Source organism: Lagenorhynchus albirostris, chromosome 15 (genome assembly GCF_949774975.1).
Source record: "Lagenorhynchus albirostris chromosome 15, mLagAlb1.1, whole genome shotgun sequence".
Lineage (NCBI taxonomy): Eukaryota > Metazoa > Chordata > Mammalia > Artiodactyla > Delphinidae > Lagenorhynchus > Lagenorhynchus albirostris.
The window spans coordinates 77,671,524-77,692,718 of NC_083109.1; the positions used below are offsets into that span (position 1 = coordinate 77,671,524).

Sequence of the window (21,195 nt, forward strand, 5' to 3'; positions counted from 1 at the left end):
CGGGCTCTAGGCGCACGGGTTTCAGTAGTTGTGGCACATGAGCTCAGTAGTTGTGGCTCGTGGGCTCTAGAGCACAGGCTCAGTAGTTGTGGCCCACGGGCTTAGTTGCTCTGCAGCATGTGGGATCTTCCCGAACCAGGGCTCGAACCCATGTCCCCTGCATGGGCAGGCAGATTCTTAACCACTGAGCCACCAGGGAAGTCCTCCGCTTCTTACTAGGTGTGTGACCTTAAAGAAATCACTGAACCTCTCTGAGCTCTGAGCATCAATGTGGAGGAGGAAAACCTCCTGGACAGCTTCCGGAAGGAGAGGTTTCAATCAGGTGACTCAGATGTCACTTCCTAGGCCTACGAATCATCAGAAAAGCCCAGGCTCTGTAAGGAAGTCTAAGAATAACTAGTTAATAGCACTGTAGGACCTACAAATATGGCTTTACTCTTTTTTTTCTTTCTTGGAATACTTTTTAAATGATGTAACATATCCCCTACTTAAGATTAATAAGAAAATAGTGTTTAAAGAATAAAAATCACCTGCAATTTTTTTTTTAAGCAACAACAGAACAGACTGGAGAAAGGTCCAACTACCCAACAAGAGACTAACCTTTAAGGAATCCAACCTAGTTGATCAAAAACCTGGTTCCTGTTACCACCACCCTCCCAGAGCCCCAGCCTCGCATCTTGGAGCCGGCATGGACCTCAGCACCATGCTCCCAACCCCGACCAAAAGGTGACGGGGGGCGAAGGAGCTCTACAGACACACAAGGGGAGACAGTGGTGTGGGGCATGAAAGCAGCCGTCACAGGAACAGACCTGAGTGACCTTTCCCTGATGGCATGGAGGCCGGGAACAACACTTCAGAGGGACGTTCGGCGCAGGGGTCCGGCTTGAACAACGGGGCATCCGCCCCCAGGCCTGGCACTCCACCACAGAGGCCAAGCCTGGCCCGGCCACTTGGACAACGAAAACGCTCTCAAACCTGATTTCACAGCTGATCTTCGCTCTAATTGGGAGGACACGAGGCAGGTGGGGAGCCCCTAGTCACAACGGTCATTCATTCAAAACCCACTTGCTTGGCCATTTCCCCAGCTGCCCCTCAGAAGGAAGTCCCTTGCGGGGGGAGGGGGGGCTGTTAAAGAGAGGGCTGCGAGTGGCTTCCAAGAGAAGCAGCAGGATTCTAACTGCTCCGTATCCCTGAGCTGCCGGCCACGGTCCAGCCGCCGCCATGCCTTTCCTCACCCGGGGTGGGGTCCCCGGGAACAAGCGGGTCAGCACCGGCCAGGCTGGGAACAGCTCTGGGCCACAGCCATTTCTTTCTAACAAGTTTAAAGTCTCCCTTTTGACCTGTTCTCTTAGAGAAAGCACCGGAGTCAGGGCCTGCCGAGCTCAGGGGAGCCAGCAGCCAGGGGAAGCTGAGAGAAAGCCCCTAAAACACCACAGTGAGTGCCTTGAAACACTGACCGATAAATCCTTCCTTCCTTCCTTTCTTTCTCTCTCCATCTCCCTCTCCCTCTCCCTCTCCCTCTCTCCCTCTCCCCCCTCCGCCTCTCCCCTTCCCTCTCCCTCTCCCTTTCCCTCCCCCTCCCTCTCTCCCCCTCCCTCTCTCCCCCCTCCGTCCCTCTCTCCCTCCGCCTCTCCCCTTCCCTCTCCCTCAATCTCTCTCCCTCCCTCTCTCTGCCTCTCCCCCTCTCCCTCCCTCTCTCTCCGCCTCTCCCCCTCCACCTCTCCCCTTCCCTCTCCCTCTCTCCCTCAATCGCTCTCCCTCCCTCTCTCTGCCTCCCTCCCCCCTCCCTCTCTCTCCGCCTCTCCCCCTCCCCCTCCCTCTCCCTCCCTCCGCCTCTCCCCCTCCCTCGCTCCCTTCCCTTTCCTCTCTCCCTCCTCCCCCTCTCTCCCCTCCCTCTCTCTCCCTCTCTCTGCCTCTCCCCCTCTCTCCCCTTCCCTCTCTCCCTCTCCCCTTCCCTCTCTCTCTCCCTCTCCCCTTCCCTCTCCCTCCCTCCCCCCTTCCCTCCCTCCCTCCTTCCCCTCCCCCCTCCCTCCCTCTCCCTCCCCCCCCTTCCCTCCCTCCCTCCTTCCCCTCCCCCCTCCCTCCCTCTCCCTCCCCTTCCCTCTCCCTCAATCTCTCTCCCTCCCTCTCTCTGCCTCTCCCCCTCCCTCCCTCTCCCTCCCCTTCCCTCTCTCTCTCCGCCTCTCCCCCTCCCTCGCTCCCTTCCCTTTCCTCTCTCCCCCTCCCTCTCTCCCCTTTCCTCTCTCCCCCTCCCTCGCCTTCCCTCTCCCTCCCCCTCTCCCCTTCCCTCTCCCTCCTCGCTCCCTTCCCTTTCCTCTCTCCCCCTCCCTCTCTCCCCTTTCCTCTCTCCCCCTCCCTCGCCTTCCCTCTCCCTCCCCCTCTCCCCTTCCCTCTCCCTCCTCGCTCCCTTCCCTTTCCTCTCTCCCCCTCCCTCCCTCTCCTTCCCTCTCTCTCCCTCCCCCTCTCCACTTCCCTCTCCCTCCCTCTCTCCCCTTCCCTTTCTCCCCACCTCTCCCCTTCCCTTTCCCTCCGCCTCTCCCCCTCCCTCTCTCCCTCCCCTTCCCTCTCTCTCCCTCCCCCTCCCTCTCTCCGCCTCTCCCTGTCTCCCCTTCCCTCCCTCTCCCTCCCTCCATCTCTCCCCCCCTCCTCTCCCTCCCTGCCTCTCCCCTTCTCTCTCCCTCCCTCCGCCTCTCCCCTTCCCTCCCTCTCCCTCTCTTCCTCCCTCAATCTCTCCCTCCCTCTCTCCGCCTCTCCCCTTCCCTCTCCCTCCCTCTCTCTCTCCTCCTTCCTTCCTCTTTCCTTTCTCCTCCTTACCTCCTTCCTTTCTTTCATTCCTTCTTTCTGTTCTTCTTCTTCCTCTCTCCCTCCCTCTCCTCCTTCCTTTCTCTTTCTTTCCTTTCTCTCTCTCTCTCCTCCTTACCTCCTTCCTTCCTTCCTTCCTTTCTTTCCTTCTTTCTTTCTTTCTGTTCTTCTTCTTTCTTTCCTTCTTTCTCTGTCTCTCTTCCTCCCTCCCCCTCTCTCTTTCTCCTCCTTCCTTCCTTTATAGCTGCGTTGGGTCTTCGTTGCTGCACATGGGCTTTCTCTAGTTGCAGCGAGCAGGGGCTACTCTTCGTTGCAATGCGCAGGTTTCTCATTGTGGTGGCTTCCCTCATTGCGGAGCACGGGCTCTAGGTGCGTGGGCTTTAGTAGTTGTGGCACGCAGGGTCAGTAGTTGTGGTTCATGGGTTCTAGAGTGCAGGCTCAGTAGTTGTGGCACACGGGCTTAGTTGCTCTGCGGCATGTGGGATCTTCCCGACCAGGGCACGAACCCGTGTCCCCTGCTTTGGCAGGCAGATTCTTAACCACTGCGCCACCAGGGAAGTCCCCCTTATTATTTTTTTTATTACACATTTCTTTTGCACTTTTACATGTGTTTTTTACACAACCTCAAAACACGTTAAAACCTAACCTTCAAAGAAAACACTTAGGCACGTACACACGCAAGTGCACACACACAGGCGTTCACGCACACAAGCGCCTGCTCCTCTACACAGAGCCTATCTATCTCTGGAAGGGAACAATGAAACCAGAACCAGTGGCTGCCTCTGGGACAAGAGACGGGAGACTTATCTTTCATAATACATTTTGTACCATGTCCATATGTTCTGTATTCAAAAAAATAAATAGCCTCTTTTTTTCCTGAAGAACTTAAAGAACTGACTTAGTAAACGACACTAAGATAGACTACAACTTAAGAAGGAACCCTCTTCCCCTTTAATTCTGAAATGAGCCTTTTGTGTAACTGCATCCTCCCCTCAGAAGAGCCTTCATGTTTCACTCTGATGGCTGTGGTAAGGCACTCTGAACATTAAACATCCCGCTTTCTTTTAAACCCTCTGTAAAACAGTCCTCTCCACTGGCCTCTGTAAACAGCTCCTGGCACGTCAACTTCTTCATCTCAACCCTCTCCCTCTCGGAGCCCCGAGGCGCCCGGCCTGCAGCTCGCTCCTCCCTGAGGCGCCCGTGTGCCCGAGGCCAGCCTCCGAGGAGGCTTCTTACAGGCACCACAGGGACTGGAAGCCCGGGGACCCTGTGCCAGCCGGGCTGCTGCATCAGGTGAGTGTGCTCTGTGGGCGCGCCGCCCTCACGCCCGCCCGGCCCAGCCTTACCCTCCACGGGAAGTACTGGTCTTCCAGGCGACCGATTCCCAGGCACCCTCGGATGTTCTTGCCCCACACAAACAGCTCTCCTCTGTCTGCAAATAAAGAAAAACAGCTTGGTTGGGGCTTGAGGCCAAGGGCAAGTCTCCAAGAGGAGGAAGGGTCATGAGAATAGGCTTTCTAGAACCAGGTACAAAAAGATCGAAGTTAAACTTCAATTTCTCCCAGGCATTAATGCTTTCCCATACCAAAAACATGTCCCGGCCCAGAGTCATGCTGTGTCCCTCTCATGGGAGATGAACACATGCCTGGAGGTGGGCCCAGGGGCTCCTGTACACGGCCCGGGCCCGCTCTGTGCGGCCCTTACACACACACCCTCATCGCCCACTTATGTCTAACCAAACCCTGCCCTCCACAAATCCTGAAATCTCAGCATCCTCAAATCCTGGTCACGCCCTGACAGAGTGAGAAGTAGGACAATTTGTCATTTCTTGTCTGGGTCTCCACATTTCAGGAGCATTTGGTCAAGTGACACACGGTGACTGGGTGCCTCTTTGGGTCGAGTGTACAACTGTGTGCTAGGAGCTGGGACAGCATGGGGACCGACACGCATGTTCCTGTCCTCACGGGGCTGGAGCTAGTTGAAGAGCGAAAACTAAACAAATGATTAAACCAACAAATGCATGTTTTCAAATTGTAAACAGTGCCATGAAGGAAAAGGACAGGCAGGGTGCTGGAGGGGCAGGCCAGGAGGCTGAGTCCAGACTGGGGCTCTGGGAACGCCAGCTCCAGGATGGACCCTCAGGCTGGGCAGGGCCCTCAGTGCAGACTTCCGTCCACACCAGCCGGGGGCATCCTCGGCGCGGAGGCCCCATTTACCAGCCCCCTCTGGCAGAGGCGCTGGTCATGGAAGAAGGGAAGACATGGGGGAGCCGGCACTGACACAACCGGCTGATGAAGTAAGGGATCCTTCTGGGACGCGCTGTCAGAGCCCTCTGGTCCTGCTGCCGTCCGTGGTCTTCCACCTCAGAGGTCGTGTTTAACAGAACAATTCAGTCTGGCCCCCAACATGTTAGCAGACCTCAGGGCAAACCAGAGGAAGCCAAGCTCTGAGGCTCCCCCTACTGAGGCTCTGAGGCTCCCCCTACTGAGGGACAGTCACTGGCACTTGGAGGGTGGCTGTTGGGTCTTGGGGGAAATCTAGGTAGGATTTCATTCCAGTGTGACCCCAAATGGCCGCATGGCACGACAGCAGACAAAGCAATCTACCCTAGTCAAAGGCTTCGTCCGGGTTTCTAAGTACATGACTTTGCATGTAGTTTAAGCCTTAAACATTGGGGTAATAGGTTACTGTTACCTCCAGAATTCACCCACGCTGACTCTATCTGCTACATCAAAATAGCTTTAAAACGCCAACGTGACACAGACGCACTTGCAGATGAAGGTGGCTGACCCTGCGTGAGGGGTGTGAGGGGTCCCCCACCGCGGGCGCCACTGCTGCCACCCAGTGCCTCAGCGCACAGACAACACTCCCCCCACCTCCACAGCGGCCCACGCTGCAGCTGCTGCCGCTCAAGCCCCAAACCCTGAGACGCAGACACTGACTGAACGGCAGCGAGGACTCTGCAACAGCGTGCTCGCCTGCAGAAGTCCTCACAGCAGCGCGAGGCCAGGGAGCACAGACGAGGACCACCCAAACTGCCTGTCCCGGCCCAGATGTTTCCAAAGGAAACAACAGCTTGCCGTGAGATAAAACGGTCTTTAAATTGCAAGGAAAAAGTGAATTTACTTGAGAATCACAAAATGAAATTTAGTTCCGTCTTACTATTCAAGTCAACTAACGAGGAGCAAATTGAGCCGACAGCCGCGGCAGGGGGATGAGAGCTGTAATCAAGAAGCGCAGACACGCGGGAGGGCTGCAGAGTAACTTTGTATGTCGTGGCTTTGTAACTGGGCAACCCTCTGAGAAAACCTCCATTTCAGCCCCCCTTCGATCACTCCCCCCAGCACTTTGGAGAAACCGGGCACATCTACCCCGTCAAAACCACAGGACGGTCTTATAAATACGCCTCTTGCCACCCCACGCTCCTGGCTCGGATGAGGGTCGGGCTTGGCCAGGGACCGGGATGAAGCCCCCCACGCTCATTTCCTCCTCACCCACCGCAATGCACCAAACCTCCGCGGGTCTCCCCCAGCAGCCCGGCCCACTCGAGGGTCCCCTCTCCCACCACCGACTGCGTCCACTTGAGAAAAGTCACTGCAACGCCAGCCTAACCACAAACCAAATGAACTGAAAACACACCTCCCGGGTGAAAAGGAGACACACATTAGACCACCTCAAGCCAAACAACTTCTGGATTAGCTGCTCTCTAATTATCCACACAAGGGTGCCACTCCACTGAATGGATGGAAACTGAGAGCAGCCCAGGGTTTGGGGCTGAACCTGAGAGGGTGAAGCTCGGTAAGGCCTTGGGGCCACACGGGCTTGGTCACTTACTGGTGAGGGCGGCGAAGTGGCTGAGTCCACAGCAAATGCGGGAAACCTGGACTCCTGGATTGAACTCCGTCAAGCCAAAGAGAGTGGGTGGAATCATTTCTGGAAGGGCAGTTTCCATGAGGTTTGGTCCTTTCCCAAGAATTCCATAGCCCCAGACGAAAACATGTCCTTCTCCTGGATTACAGGAAAAACAACGGTCAGGAAGTCAAACCAAGCGCAGCCCTCCCTCGCTAGAAATTCAAACCGCACCACCAAGATGCATTATATCCACATGAACTTTTTTTTTCCCCTCTTCTTGCTTGGCAAGAACATGTTGATATTTAAAATAATGTTTCTTTTCTCCTCTTTCAAATTCTTGCTTGTGGAGTGTGTCTAGCCAGCTAACCAATCTCACAATACAAATGTCCTACATCTTGAGTGTGCTGGACGGGGCCACTCCATAAATCAGCCACAACCCCCACGTGAACACAGGAGAGCCTTAGAACGGCAGCTTTTCCTAACAGCGCTCTGTCTCACACGGATCAGAGACCAAGCCAAGTACACACACAACTTCTGGCTAGATTCTAAAATTCGTAATGATTTTCAGGTCATAAAAAGTTTACTACTCATCAGTGGTGCCAGACGTTTAATCCCAGGGGCTTGGCTCCCAGTACCTGAACCCTAAGGCTCTTCTCCTATGTGCCCGTGGCTCTTAGCACGGCCTTTCTGGAGAAGGCAGGCCTGGGGGCTTTGGCCCAGGCTTCGGGAGGGAGCAGTACTTCATCCTCCACTCCAGAGGTTTGCGATAGTTACTCAGCTCTATGCTGGCTGTTCGTCGACCTATAAATCATGGCTGTTATCCTCCTGTCAGGAATGTCACCCTCACCCTCTATTAACTGAACTAAACTAACTAGATCTTCCCACAACCGTGCTCCCCGCACTGAAAACCACAGCCTGAATCCAGCAGACACCAACCCTTCCTCACCCAAGCCACCCACAGCTTCCCAGCAAACTGCCTGCGAGAGGGTCTCACCGTTTAGTACAGCACAGCCTGTGCCCCCACTCGCAGCCTGCTTCACCCGCCCGACTCCTGAGAAGGGCAGGCACCGGGGGACGTTCACCTGAATCAAAGGAAGGGACCACACTGCTAGGAAGACAAACCAGCGAGAACTTGGAAATACTGTTTCACGTACAGAGTAGGTAAGTCCCGGTTCATTCATTCCCTCCCCATATATCTCCTGAACATCGTACACATGCTAAGCTTCTAACTGCATGCTGGGAAGATGACAGGCAGCAGGAGAAGCAGTCCCACTCTCAGACTGTAGTCCAATGGGGGAGGCAGATGTCAGCCAAACCTAACACGGGATGAATCTGTGCTGAATGCAATGAAGGAGAGTACAGGGGTCCCTGATGTGAGTGTCAGGGGACCTGATCTGGTGTGCGGGGAGGGGCAATCAGGAGTAAGCGGGCCAGGGGAGAAGAGAAGGAAATCCTGAGGCAGCGAGATGGACGTGCAAAGGGAGCAAGGTGAGTGTGGCCCGTTCAGGAGCTTACACAAGGTCAGAGTGGTTGACGCAGGGGCACAAGGGGGAGTATCTGTAAGATGCCGGTGGGCAGAAGGGAAACCAGATCACGCAGGACGTTGTTGATCATGGCAAGGGTTTGGTCTCTATCCTAAGCAAAACAGGGAGGCAGTAAGGGAGAGGGACGTGATTTCTAGAGGGGAACGTGAGTGGACGTGGGTAACAAGGGAGAAGGGCCAGGATGCCGGGCTGAGCATGAACTCACTCCGGGATGCACTGAACTGCGGTGCCTAGAGACGGCCGTGGCACTTCTGCTCAGAGTGACAGACGGAGGCTCAAGGCTTGGGAGAACGAAATGTGGCCAACTTAGCTGTCCAGCAGGATTTGGTCTTGGCACCCCTACTGAGAAATAACTTTGCAAGACAGATTTTAAGTGCTTCTCTGACAGCCATGAATCTTTTCAGAGTCACTTGCAAATGGAGACAGCTGGAGGGTAGCAATCCCTCAGATGACTCCAAAGGAATAAAGGGGCTTCACTGATCCGAGATGGCCTGGTGTCTGCCGCCTGGCTCTCACAGCTTCTCTACCCAACTGGGCTGTGGCACAGGGCCCTCGGCAAAGGCTGAGAAACCCTCCAGCAAAGAGCCACTGGAAACGCACCACTGTTGTCACTGACAGGATGAGGCTCGGACCACGTAAAGAATCATGGATGCAGTGGGCTGCTTCCAAAACAAGTGACCCGTCTGTGCTAGTCACACCGTGGATAATCTGCGCCCTTGTGTGTGGGAGTTAGGCCTAGCGACTTGCTCCTAAAGAACAGAATTCCAGCAAACGTGAGCGGAAGGCACTGCCAAGATGAACTTACGAGGCACTGGCTTCCGTCTCACCGACACGCGCTCTCGCCCTCTCATTGGCTCACTCGGCCGAAGCCACGCTGTGAGCCACCACTTGGAGAAGCCTGCATGGCAAGGAGCCGAGGAAGGCTTGGACAACCACTGTGAGCTGGCCAAGCGCCAGCGAAGACCTGCGGCCCCAGGGCCAACAGTCCACGAGGACCTACACCCTGCTGCCAACAACCAGAACGGGCCCGGAGGCAGGGCCTTCCCAAGGTGAACCCCAAGGTGACACCAGCCTTTGAGAGACTCAGAGCCAGAGACCCAGCTAAGCCACCCCTAGGTTCCTGACCCACAGAAACGGTGAGACAATAAATGTGTGTTGTTTTAAGCCGCTACGTGTTGGGGTCCTCTGTCATGCAGCACAGATAATGATGACATGACCCTAGATCTGCCCTCACAGGAAGGCCGTGGGAGACACTGATCTCAGGCCTTGCTATCCAGAAGGCCAGTCCCTCTTCTATTTGCTGTTTATCTTATGGAAACAATGAATCACTTCAATGACCACGTTTTCGTCTCTGTTTTGGCTACTAGAGAGCTCAGAGCCAAATCTGCAGCCACTTCAAGCTACTGTGTCAGACCGCAGACGATGAACTGTTTCATCCAGTTAGCTGATCTTATCCATTTGCGCATATCTCTTTATCTATTAATATATATTTCAAACCCTTCTGTATGTTGTCAGAAGCTTGATGACATTCAGTCCTTATCACTTAGAGATCCATGCTGACTTATGGATATGACGTCTAGGATTTGCTTCAGAATAACGCAGGACAGAGAAGCAGATGGAATTACAGATGCAGCGAGATTGGCCATTAGGTGTATGGGGCTTTTTGGAGAGCAGGGTGGGGAGGGTGAATGAAGATGTTCTGGAATTAGTGGGGACAGTTGCATAACCTTGAGAATATACTAAAAACCACTAAGTCACACAATTGAAAACAGTAAATTACCTATTTTTTTGAACGGGCCATTAGTTGGTAATTGTTGAACATGGATGATGGATACACAGAGATTAATTATGCAGTGAGGTCTACTTTTGCTTACGTTTGGAATTTTCCTTAATAAAACGTTGAAAGCCCTACTGTACTGTACTGACGGTGTGACAGAGAGAGGCCAGCAGCAGGACTGCCAATGCCCTACTGCATGGTCTAGGGGCCGCACAGGTGTCTTCACCAAGGTGCACACCTCAGATCTGTATATTTGGGGGTACACACACTAGACGGCAACAAGAGGCCGACTGTGACATCACAGGACCTTATGTAAACAGCCTCACATCCCTTTCAGAACAAGACAGGGCATGCAGACATACCTAAACTACTGCTCTAAACCAGGACTATCTCATCGAAGTATTGATAATGATGGCTTTTGCATCTAAGCTTTCTTTCCAGGCTCCAATGAGATTGCCAAGAACCCGGGCCCTTGAAGAGGCAGCCATAGCACAGGTGAGGCCTACACGGCACTCTATACATCACCCCTTCGTGAAGGATCTCTTCTAAACATTCTTAACACTCTATCTCCAAACCCCCAGCCCCAGGCTGCAGAGGACCTCGTGGGGTCTTACCTGTGTGGAGTCCGTGACAGAGGCCAGCTGCAGGTACTCAGAGTTCCCCCACCCGAAGAGGCTGCCATCGACCGACACAGCCAGGCAGCAGTCCCCGTAGGTGGCCACCTGGACAACGTTCACTCCGGCAAGGTCTCCAGCCAGCTTGGTGGGTGCGCTGGTGATATTGTAGTGACCCAGACCTGGAACAATGGAAAACTGTGTTACTTACTTTTAATTGTTTATTCTTTTAACAAACACTTGCATTGACCTACTATGTGTCAAACACAGTTTTAAGCACTTTGCAAACATCAACTCAAAATCCTAATCTGTTATTCTACATGCTGTACAACTTCCTTCTCCATGTTCTCTCAGAAAAGGAAAAACCATCATGGTAATTGTTTACTTTTAAAACCCTTGATGGGACTTCCCTGGTGTTCCAGTGGTTAAGACTCTACGCTCCCAATGCAGGGGGCCAGGGTTTGATCCCTGGTCAGGGAACTAAGATCCCACATGCCACAACTAAAAGATCCCGCGTGCAGCAATGAAGATCCCTCGTGCCGCAACTAAGACCCGGCACAGCCAAAATAAATAAATAAATAGAATTTCAATAAATAAACAAAGAAATAAATAAATAAAACCCTTGATATTTTCTAAGTCTGATTCAAGTTACATACCTTTTCAGGATGAAACACCCACACACAATGAACCTATCAGACCTTGTATATTACATACAGGCACACCTCGTTCTATTGCACTTCACAGATACTGCATTTTTTACAAATTGAAGGTTTGTGGCAACCCTGTATTGTCAAATGATGGTTGGCACTTGGGAGGCAGTATTTTTTAATTAAGATACGTACATTTTTTAGACATAATGCTATTGCACACTTAATAGACTACAGTGTAGTGTAAACATAACTTCCATATGCACTGGGAAACCAAAGTTACAACAAGCAATTCCTAATGCACTGCTGGGCTTGCTAGAACATAAAAGAAATCTCTTAAGAGCCCATCCCACCTCAGCCCCACACCCCACACCATCCCCCAACTACAGCAAATCAAAACTGGCAAACTGGTGTGGTACACAGTGACCAGAGGAAAAGACGGGGCTTGCCCAGAGGACAAATGTCACCATCAGCACTGCAATGGAGAGTAACCCCTGGGCAGCAGACCAAGGTAGAACCCTGAACCACAGACTCGTGCTTGTACCAGGCTTTCTCAAAGGGGCCCAAAGCAGTGTCAGACTGGCAGCACCCCTCAGCAACAGGCAAAAAGCCTGTTATTATGTACTCCATATATAATAAAAAAGATTTTTAAAAAGTAATTCAAAATGTTGAAGGGTTATGAAAGAAATAGGATGCTGAGATAGAAACTGCTTTAGACAGAATGGTCAGGGGAGCCTTCATTGAAGAGACAACCTCAAGCTGAGGCCTACAGGATGAAAAGGAGAGCACAAAAGCAGCATTCTAGGCTACAGGAACAGCATGTGCAAAGGCACGATGGCAGCACAGAGGAGGACAGGCTCAAGAACAGGCTGCAGGGGGCTCGTGGGGCTGGACTCAGAGCCTGGCAAGCAAGGGCAGTGGGGCCATGTGACAGTGGAGCTTCTGGAATGGCACCAGGAAACTGTTAACCACAGTTATCTCCAGCGAGTGGGACTTTCACTTTTCACCATATTCCTTGGTCTATGCTGTCAAAATGTATCAACAATTTCATTCTTTTCATGAAAAGCTGATTTTTAAAAGTTACCCACACCAAGATTTTAGAAAATAAAAAGCAGCTTTCACTTTATAGATAAAAAAAGGCACATTTTAAAAACGGGCATTGTAATTAAATTAGGACACTTAAATTGACAATACTCACTGCTAGAGAGGTTATGATTAAATTGCTACTTCTATACATTGCTGATGGCAATATAAACTAGTAAAATTTTTGGAAAGCAATTTAACAACACATTCTGAAAACAAAAATATCCGAATCCTCTGACCCACTCCTGGGAATTTATCTAGGGCAACACTCCAAATGAAAGGAAAAGCTAGATGTCTATACATGACAAATGTCATATCTCCAATGGCTACTGCAGCCCCCAAAAAGTATGCCTCCTGACAACAGGGTAATGAGTAATCACCTGACAAAATGATTAACTCACCTTATGGTACATTAGTTTGATGCTGTACCATACAAATATTAAAAACTGCAACTGAAAATTATACCAACATGTAAAAATGTTTCATGTAAATTTAATGATAAAACAAGCATATAAAATCACACCTCTGCTATGATTACCATAAAAGATGTTCACATATGAACAAGGACTTGGGAGAAAACATGAGTCAAGGAACAAAGATGATGTGATGAGGTAGCAGGGTTATAGAGGATTTACACAAGATTTAAATCTTAAATTTAAGGTCCTCCCTTCAGACAAATATCAAACACAGAAAAATAAAATATACAAGGATGATAAAGCTTATCCCTCATTCCTCCCTCCCTTAATCACATTCTTCTCAAATGAGTTAAAATCGAGCTCCCTTTAGGTGGCATTTGTCTCTTAAAAGACTCAGACTTGTTGCGGGACTCTCCAATCCTCTATCCGATCAGGGGAGCCAGTGAGGGGGACAGGAGGGGACACAACAGAACAGCATTCCCAGGAAGTGACAGGAGAGGGAAGAGTCAGATGAAGGCAGCGGCACCATCCCACAGGGAGGGGAGCGGGGGTGGGAGGGACGCTACCTGTTTGCCCATCCGCGCCCCATCCACAAGAATACACTTCTCCTTTATCCGTCAGGAACAGACTATGGTCCTGACCGCAGGCGACCTATCACACAAACAGAGGTGAGGTTGGTGAGAAGGAATCCTTAGAAGCCGGTGTCCTGATCCAAGTGCCCAAAGCCGGGCACCACTCCCCACGGCTCCTGAGTGCCAAGGGGGCTGGGTTGGTAGGTTGTCCTGCTATGCTCCGCATCTGACTCTTTCTCATTCCAGCACAGCCCAGCTTGTGTCTCCTACTCCCCTGAAACTGCTCTTGCTAAAAAAAAAAGAACAGTGCCAGGTGTCCTCAGGAGCGAAGCCGGGAGCTCCCCACCCTCCTCCCTCCTCCATAAGCCTCTCTCCCACACTCCCCAACAGTGTCCCGTCTTTGTCACTAGCTCAGTCTCCACTTTGGACCCTACAGGGCTGGAATCCTCCTCTGAGGTCTGCCCTTCTCGCTCTGCGCGCTTCCTGGGAGATGGCACCCACCCCCACGGCTTCTGCTGCCACCGCCACGCGGTCATCTCCAGTCTCAACCACTCTGCTGAGTCCCAGACCTACTCTGCTAACTGCCTAATGAAAAGCACCATTTAGCAAACATTCCTTACGCCAGGCACTGTGCTAAGTCAATGACCAAGGCCACCCAGTAAGAAACCGAATCTCAGAGAAGTTTGGTAACTTGCCCCAAGTCACCCAGTTAACATGTGGACAAGTAGGGACTTGAACCCGCATCAAGGTGGCTCTGAAGCCTGGGCAAGATGCACACTCCACTCCACCGCCACCTTGGAAACAAGTTCCCTCTCCACCTGCTCCTCACCTCCCCTGCTCCGGGACTCTGCCACCTGGGCCAAGAACGTCAGCGCCACCCATCTGCCTGTGGAGTCACACTTGGCTCCTTCTAGCTCCCTCCCCGCCCATCTAATCAAGTCTCGAATCTGGTCAATTCTCCTTACGTCTCCTCACCTGTCCCTTCTCCCCACAGCTTCCCACCTGGACTTCACCTCTTCCCTCAACTTCATTCCATGGCCAAAGTTATCTTCTTAAACAGATCGTGACTTGGCTGTCACTCACCCTGCTCAGAACCTCTGGCAGCCCCTGACCACCAAGAGGACGAAGTCTAAACTCCTTAATGAGGTGTACAAGACCCTGCATCGTCCCCTCTCAACCCGTCTTCCAGCCGATTCCACCCCGCCCCACCGCAGGCAGGCACACCACACTCCAACCACACTGCATGCTCTCGGCACCATCGAGCCTTCAGGCTGCTCCTTCTGCCATAACACCTTTCCTACCACCCACCCCGGCCCAGCTGGTCAGTTCCTCGGCTACCTCCTCCATGACGCTGTCTCTCCTTCCAGTCCACGCCTGGTAGACGTAACTATTCTCCTTCTGGTGCTTTCATAAGTGCTTTCGGTAGACACTCATTTACATATTTAAGCATTTAAGTATCTACCATATGGCAGGCACTGTACCCAAGCATGGGTACAAGATAAAGCAGCCTGGGACACACACAGCCTTAATATACTCTGAGACAGCTAGTTTTTATAACCTGCCTCCCCCACTAGAGTGTTACCGCCCTCCCCAATTTTTACTAAACTTTGTATCCCCACAAGCTAGCGTAAATCCTGGCCTATAGTAGGCAGGCAATATTTACTAAAATAATTTATTAATTCAGAAAATTCCCCTAACAATTTGCCATCACCTCACCCAACTTCCACCCTTTCAAAATCACCCCCCGGGGTGGGACCAGTGGTTCTCAGCCCACGTCTCTTACCTGGACCACCTGTCCATCGAAGTCCTGCATCCTATGGACTTTGTGACTTTCACTACAGCCAGGAGCAATTTGGGGAGAACCAAAAGATATGGTCATGATAAGCACTGTGCGATTCTGGCCCCTCCCGTCACCCCAACTAGCAGCCTCCCCACACACATAGCAACGTTAGAGAAACTCTCAAGGTCAAATATAAGGAAGAGGTAGGTCTGGGCATGAAAGGAAAATGAAACAAAATCCTTTGGTGATTTTAATATGCTGCAGATTTCTGACTGGTGTTTAGACCTACCAGCATAATGTGAGGAACTAGAGGGAAATTTTTTTAAAGACTAGAGGAATTTTTAAGTTAATCAATTTGGTGAAAATAACAAACAAAATCAAAGAAGTTCCACGCATCACAGTCAACGCTCACACGCCCTCCCTCCCACCTGCACCAGAAAGATACTCTCCACAGCCTTCCAGTGAGTTCTCACTGCTGCTCTCCAGCATGAGGAGCCTCGAGTTTCACTGCTCTGTGGGTCCATCACATCATAATCACTCAGGGGGTGTTTAATGCTTGACACAATTTGGGGAAGGGGTAGTCCTTTCGGGAACTCACCTGTAAACTTCATTTTCGACCACTTTTCTTCCACACTGCCCGTAAGAATTGTTCCCCATGCTGAAGACTACAGGATAACACCGCCAATTAAATCAGCTCTGCAGGTTCATGGAACCCTCAAATGTCAGGACCGGAAGGGGGTCTCAAAAGTGGCCCTATTCTGACCACTCACCCTAGCTGCCCCTTGGCTTCCTTCTCCAACATTCCCAGCCTCTGCAGGCACCCCCCACAGGTGTGCTGGGGTCCAGGCTGGCCGCGACGGCCTGGGCCACTGTTGCCATGCCTTCCGTCTCCCCGCCCGGGCCCTGGTTGCGCTTCTCAGGAATTCCACAGTGTGAGGCGAGCACACTCCATGAAAGGCCTCAGCAGCCCCCATTCCCTGTACCTGTCACTAGGCTGCCCTCAATGCCAAGCCCCCTCTTGAAAGAGTTCCTAACACCATCTTTGCCTTTTCCTACAAAGCACACTTAGCCAAAAAAAATGAAATTTGAAAACGTTAATCAAGTTGACCTTCCCCTGGAAACAACCGCTCTTCTAGAGAGCGCCGGGGTGAGCCAGGAGCCTGGACCGTGGAAGCCCCCAACCTGGAAGCAGTGTGAGCAAACAGGCTGCTTTCAGTACAAGGGAAAAAGCCATCTACACACATGGTCGGCTTGGTGGCTCCATGGCTAAGGAGCAGGGGGCCAAAATAAGGCTGCCTGCTGTGCGCCATCACACTTATAAATACCTGAGATTTTCCAAGAACCACAGAGGGCAGAGAACACGGAAGAGTTAACAAGGGCTGCCCAACACAGCTCTCCTGAAACCATCCTACTGACTTGCTTGGGAAATGCCAACAGCTTCACTAACTAGATGTGGCTCAACTGAACGAGCCGCTTCAGGCCCAACAGCGGAAAAGCGGTCCCCACTCTCCCATCACCTCCTTCGCTGTCTGTCAGAACCAGAGAGTGGGCTCTGCCGCAGGAGACTTGCAGCACCTGCGTCTCCTGAGGTCTGTCCAGTGGCAGTGGGACGGGCGAGGGCTCCAAAACATACTCATATCCCCTCACTGAAACGAAAAGGACAAGGGGCACATACATTACACTGCCTGAGAGACTACAGTAGTGGCAGAGCTAGGACGAGAACTCCAGCCCCACTTCCAGCCCTTGGCCTCCATCACATGCTGGGTTATTGAAAAGCAGACTTATTAAAGAAATCTCTTCCCACGTCGTTTAACACCTTCTGGATTTTTTTTTCACACCCCCTGCAGTGGAAGGGCAGAGTCACCACCACTGGACCACCAGGAAAGTGCCACCTTTTGGATTTTTAAGGAAAGGAAAAGCATTTTCTTCCTGCAATACCCACTAGAATTTCTAGTAAAGTGAAGAACAGCATATACGGTATGATACCACTTAGATTAAAAGGAAGTAAAAAGAATACATAGATGCATGTGCTTGCATATACATAAAATCTCTCTAGAAACTGTTGACACAGGTTATCTTCAGGGAGAAGAACTGTGTGGCTGGGAGGACAGAGGTGGAAAGCAGACTTTTCTCCATATATTTAACTGCGTCTTTAGGATTCTGAGGTATGCAAGTATGTTATCTATTTTAAAAAGAAAATTCTAATACTTAAATAAGCAAGAAAGGGGGAAGTGTTTTAGAAGGCACTCTAAAGAACGTTATTGCTCTTCATAATCCTACTGGAGAAGCCAGAATGGTCTATATAGGGAATTCCTATGGTAGGTTTTAAACGATGAGCTTTGGAATATTTATAATGGAGGCTGGAGTTAATGAGAATAACTGCAGATACACTGGTTCTCAACCCACTCCCCACTAATGACCTCTCTCTTTTCTCCTATGAACCTCATGTTTAAAAACATTCTGTCCTGGGGACTTCCCTGGCGTTCCAGTGGTTAAGACTCCGTGCTTCCACTGCAGGGGGCGCAGGTTCGACCCCTGACTGGGGAACTAAGATCCCTCACGCAGCATGGCGCAGCCAAAAAATTTAAAAATTAAAAAAATGAAAATGAAAACATTTTGTCTACCAAACATATGGCCTTATTATTATAGTTGCCTGTTAGTATTTTTTTTTTTTTTTTTGCGGTATGTGGGCCTCTCACTGTTGTGGCCTCTCCCGTTGCAGAGCACAGGCTCCGGACGCGCAGGCCCAGCAGCCATGGCTCACGGGCCCAGCAGCTCCGCGGCATGTGGGATCTTCCTGGACCGGGGCACGGACCCGCGTCCCCTGCATCGGCAGGCGGACTCTCAACCACTGCGCCACCAGGGAAGCCCCACCTGTTAGTATTTTTAGTGACTGATATAATTTTCAAACAGAGCTTTTGATCAGCATGAAATAACAAATTTATCACAATAAGATGATGTAATTCTAAGCAAAACCAAAGACACTGGACAATGCTGTTAGTGTATAGAGCCTTATTAGCTGCAAAAATACAGTACTTGAAAATACTAAAACATTACATCTCCTATTACTATCTTCACTGACCCCCTAAGGGCCTGGGAAGCAGTAAATACATAAATTTAAAGGGAATCTGAAGTGTTACAGCTCCTTTTTAAAATAAATAAATAAATAAATGAATAAATGGAATCTGGCTCCACATCCAACTACCAATTGGCAGGAAATATAGAGGACAGAGGGTCACGTTAAACAGCCCCACAGGGGTGCATTCAGCAAACTCCAGACTGGAAACTTCTACAGGACAATCAACATGATTTCTTCAATAAATAAATATCAAGGAGAAAAAGACTGACACAAACTCAAAAGTCTTTTAAAAGTCTTATCAACCAGGGCTTCCCTGGTTGTGCAGTGGTTAAGAATCTGCCTGCCGATGCAGGGGACACGGGTTCAAGCCCTGGTCCAGGAAGATCCCACATGTTGCAGAGCAACAAAGCCCATGCGCCACAACTACTGAGCCTGCATTCCAGAGCCCGCAAGCCACAACTCCTGAAGCCCAGGCGCCTAGAGCCCGTGCTCTGCAACATGAGAAGCCACCGCAATGAGAAGCCCGCACAACACAACAAAGAGTAGCCCCCACTCACCGCAACTAGAGAAAGCCCACACACAGCAACGAAGACCCAATGCAGCCAAAAATAAATAAATAAAATAAATACATTAAAAAAAAAATCAAAGCGTGCTTTTTCAGACCAATCACAGCAGAGAGAAACCAAGGTGAGAATGCTCACTTTTATCTTTCCGGCTCCTGTGAAATCCAAGCTGAGAATCTTTGTTGAGTCCCATACCCCAAACTTTTGTAACATCCTTGGTTTTAGAGGACAGCAATGTGAATCCATAACCACAGGCAGCAGATGAAATCTGAAAAAAAATTCCCATAAAGCATTGACTGATTTGTGACATCAAGTTTTCCCAGCAATAAATGGCAGGTTGTTTATCCATTCCAAGAACACACACTATTACTATAGCAACTAACATTTATTGGACGTTTACTATGTGTTAAGGGCTTGATATGTACTATTTCATTTTATCTTCACAATCACCCAATGGTCTAAGTATCAAATCATCCCCATTCACCAAGACACAGTCTCGCAGAGTAGTTAAGTTGAAGACTACCTTATTTTGAATCTTGGCAAGACCACAGGGTTTACAACTGGTAGACCCTTACCAGCTGTGTGACCTGATATAGACTGCTTAACTTCTGTGTCTGCTTCCCTCTATTATAAAAGAGATAACAACAGTGTCTCTCTTATTGGGTAGCTGTGAGGACTAAATGAGTTAACATAGTTAAAACCCTTAAAGTAGGGACTTCCCTGGTGGTCCAGTGGCTAAGACTCAGTGTTCCCAATGCAGAGGGCCTGGGTTCGAGCCCTGGTCAGAGAACTAGATCCCACATGCCGCAGCAAAGATCCCACACGCTGCAGTGAAGATCCCGCGTGCCACAACTGAGACCCAGTGCAGCCAAATAGATAAATAAATAAATATTTTTTTTAAAAAAACCTTAAATAGTACCTGACCTAATGTAAGAGCTATATAAAGTATTTATTATTAGTGGTGGTGGTAGTAGTAGTATTTGGTAGATAAGGAAATCAAGGCTCCTAGAAGATTAAGTAGCTTGCCTAATACAGTCTCACAGCTAGTAAGTGGAGGCTGTCTGATTGCAGAGTGCATGTTCTTAACCCTTATGCTACACTGTTATACTCTCAAACCACCACTGCCATGAAGAAGAATTAGTATTACAGCTACCGTGAATATAACACATTGACAGGGCCAGTGTGTTTGCTGGGTGTTTTACCCACACTGTTATCAATCCCCACATTCACTGATCAGATGAGGAAACTGAGGCTTCAGTGCGGCTGGAAGCACACCAAAGGCAGCCTGGTTTTAGGGTCAACTCCCTTTCCATAATACCCAGAGTGGCCTGAGGCAGTCCTGCTTTACACCTGATGGCCCAAGGTTCACTCTCAAGCAAATGATGAGAAATTACATGGTCACCCTGATGATTCCCCACTATCTCTTTGTTGTTTACCGTTTACCAAAGGCCTATGCAGTCAGTCTCAGAGACATGGAAATCTAACCTAATCCTGATGAAAATGCCAGCTTTCCACTGATAATGAACAAACGTGAGGTTTTTCTTTTTTTTTTAACTCCAGCATTTCTTGAAGAAAGCGAGCTAAATACTTCTTTTAAATTTGATGACTTGTTTAATCAAGTCATCCAAAAGTTATATATCCCTCCTTCTGTCTTGTGACATTTTCCCTCGTAACATTCACATGGAAGGTACATACATGTACACTTGTATTAGGAAACAAACAAACAAAAAAACCCTCAGTTCTCCGGCCTTCTGGAATGGCTCCACCTCCACAGAAATGACCCACTGGGGAGGGAGGAGCCAGCCCCTGACCACACAGCAGAAAACATAAAAAAGTGAGTCCAAAACTGAGCCCAGCACACTACGATTATTCTCATGTTTACTCAACATTCAACAAATATTTGGGAAGCACCTACTGTATTATTAAATCTGCTAATATGTGAAAAGGCTTTGAACAATACCTGACACAGAGTCAGCATTAAGCAATGTTTTTTACAATAATATGCTAGAAGGGGACTTTCCAACTATGGTGGTGTGAAGAGGTTAGTGAATCTCTCCCCAAACAACAAGTATAAAACTGGAGAAAACTGCAAAAAACAAACCCACAACCATTTCAGGGCTCCGGAAGTCAATCAAAGGCAAGTAAATGGAGAAGTTACTCATGAAGGGATGCTAGAACTACAGGCAAGAATATCAGGGCTTTGTAGACCTCTTGTCCTGGGCTGCTCCATCTACCGCAGTTCAGGCAGCACAGAAGTTAGAAAAGGGCAGAGCTGGCCATGAAAACCATCAGCTTTGTTACCAGAAAGGACAAACTTAATTTGGGGTAGAGGGTGAAAAGTCGTGCTCCACAGCAAACTCAGCAGGAAACAAACAAGGAAGACCCACAACTCAGCGAGCCTGAGGTCCAATCCTGACTAGGGTAAGAGGAGAGGCAGACCAGCCAGAAATTTAATGGGAAGATCCT

The 21,195-nt window shown here is 50.1% G+C and overlaps 1 protein-coding gene across 3 annotated transcripts in view; it reads right to left on the reverse strand.

The window, feature by feature from the left end:
- Positions 1-21,195, reverse strand: part of RCC1L (RCC1 like) — a 33,205-nt gene that overhangs the window by 3,751 nt on the left and 8,259 nt on the right. The window contains exons 2-10 of one of the 3 annotated variants that reach the window (XM_060122942.1): positions 18,868-18,997; positions 16,605-16,733; positions 15,686-15,752; positions 15,091-15,142; positions 13,302-13,386; positions 10,590-10,771; positions 7,649-7,736; positions 6,637-6,810; positions 4,149-4,234 (exon numbers count right to left, since the gene is read on the reverse strand). In XM_060122942.1, coding sequence (XP_059978925.1) covers positions 4,149-4,234; positions 6,637-6,810; positions 7,649-7,736; positions 10,590-10,771; positions 13,302-13,386; positions 15,091-15,142; positions 15,686-15,752; positions 16,605-16,733; positions 18,868-18,997 — 993 coding nt within the window. The remainder of the gene's footprint in view (positions 1-4,148; positions 4,235-6,636; positions 6,811-7,648; positions 7,737-10,589; positions 10,772-13,301; positions 13,387-15,090; positions 15,143-15,685; positions 15,753-16,604; positions 16,734-18,867; positions 18,998-21,195) is intronic. The other 2 variants (XM_060122941.1, XM_060122943.1) reach the window with 2 other exon arrangements.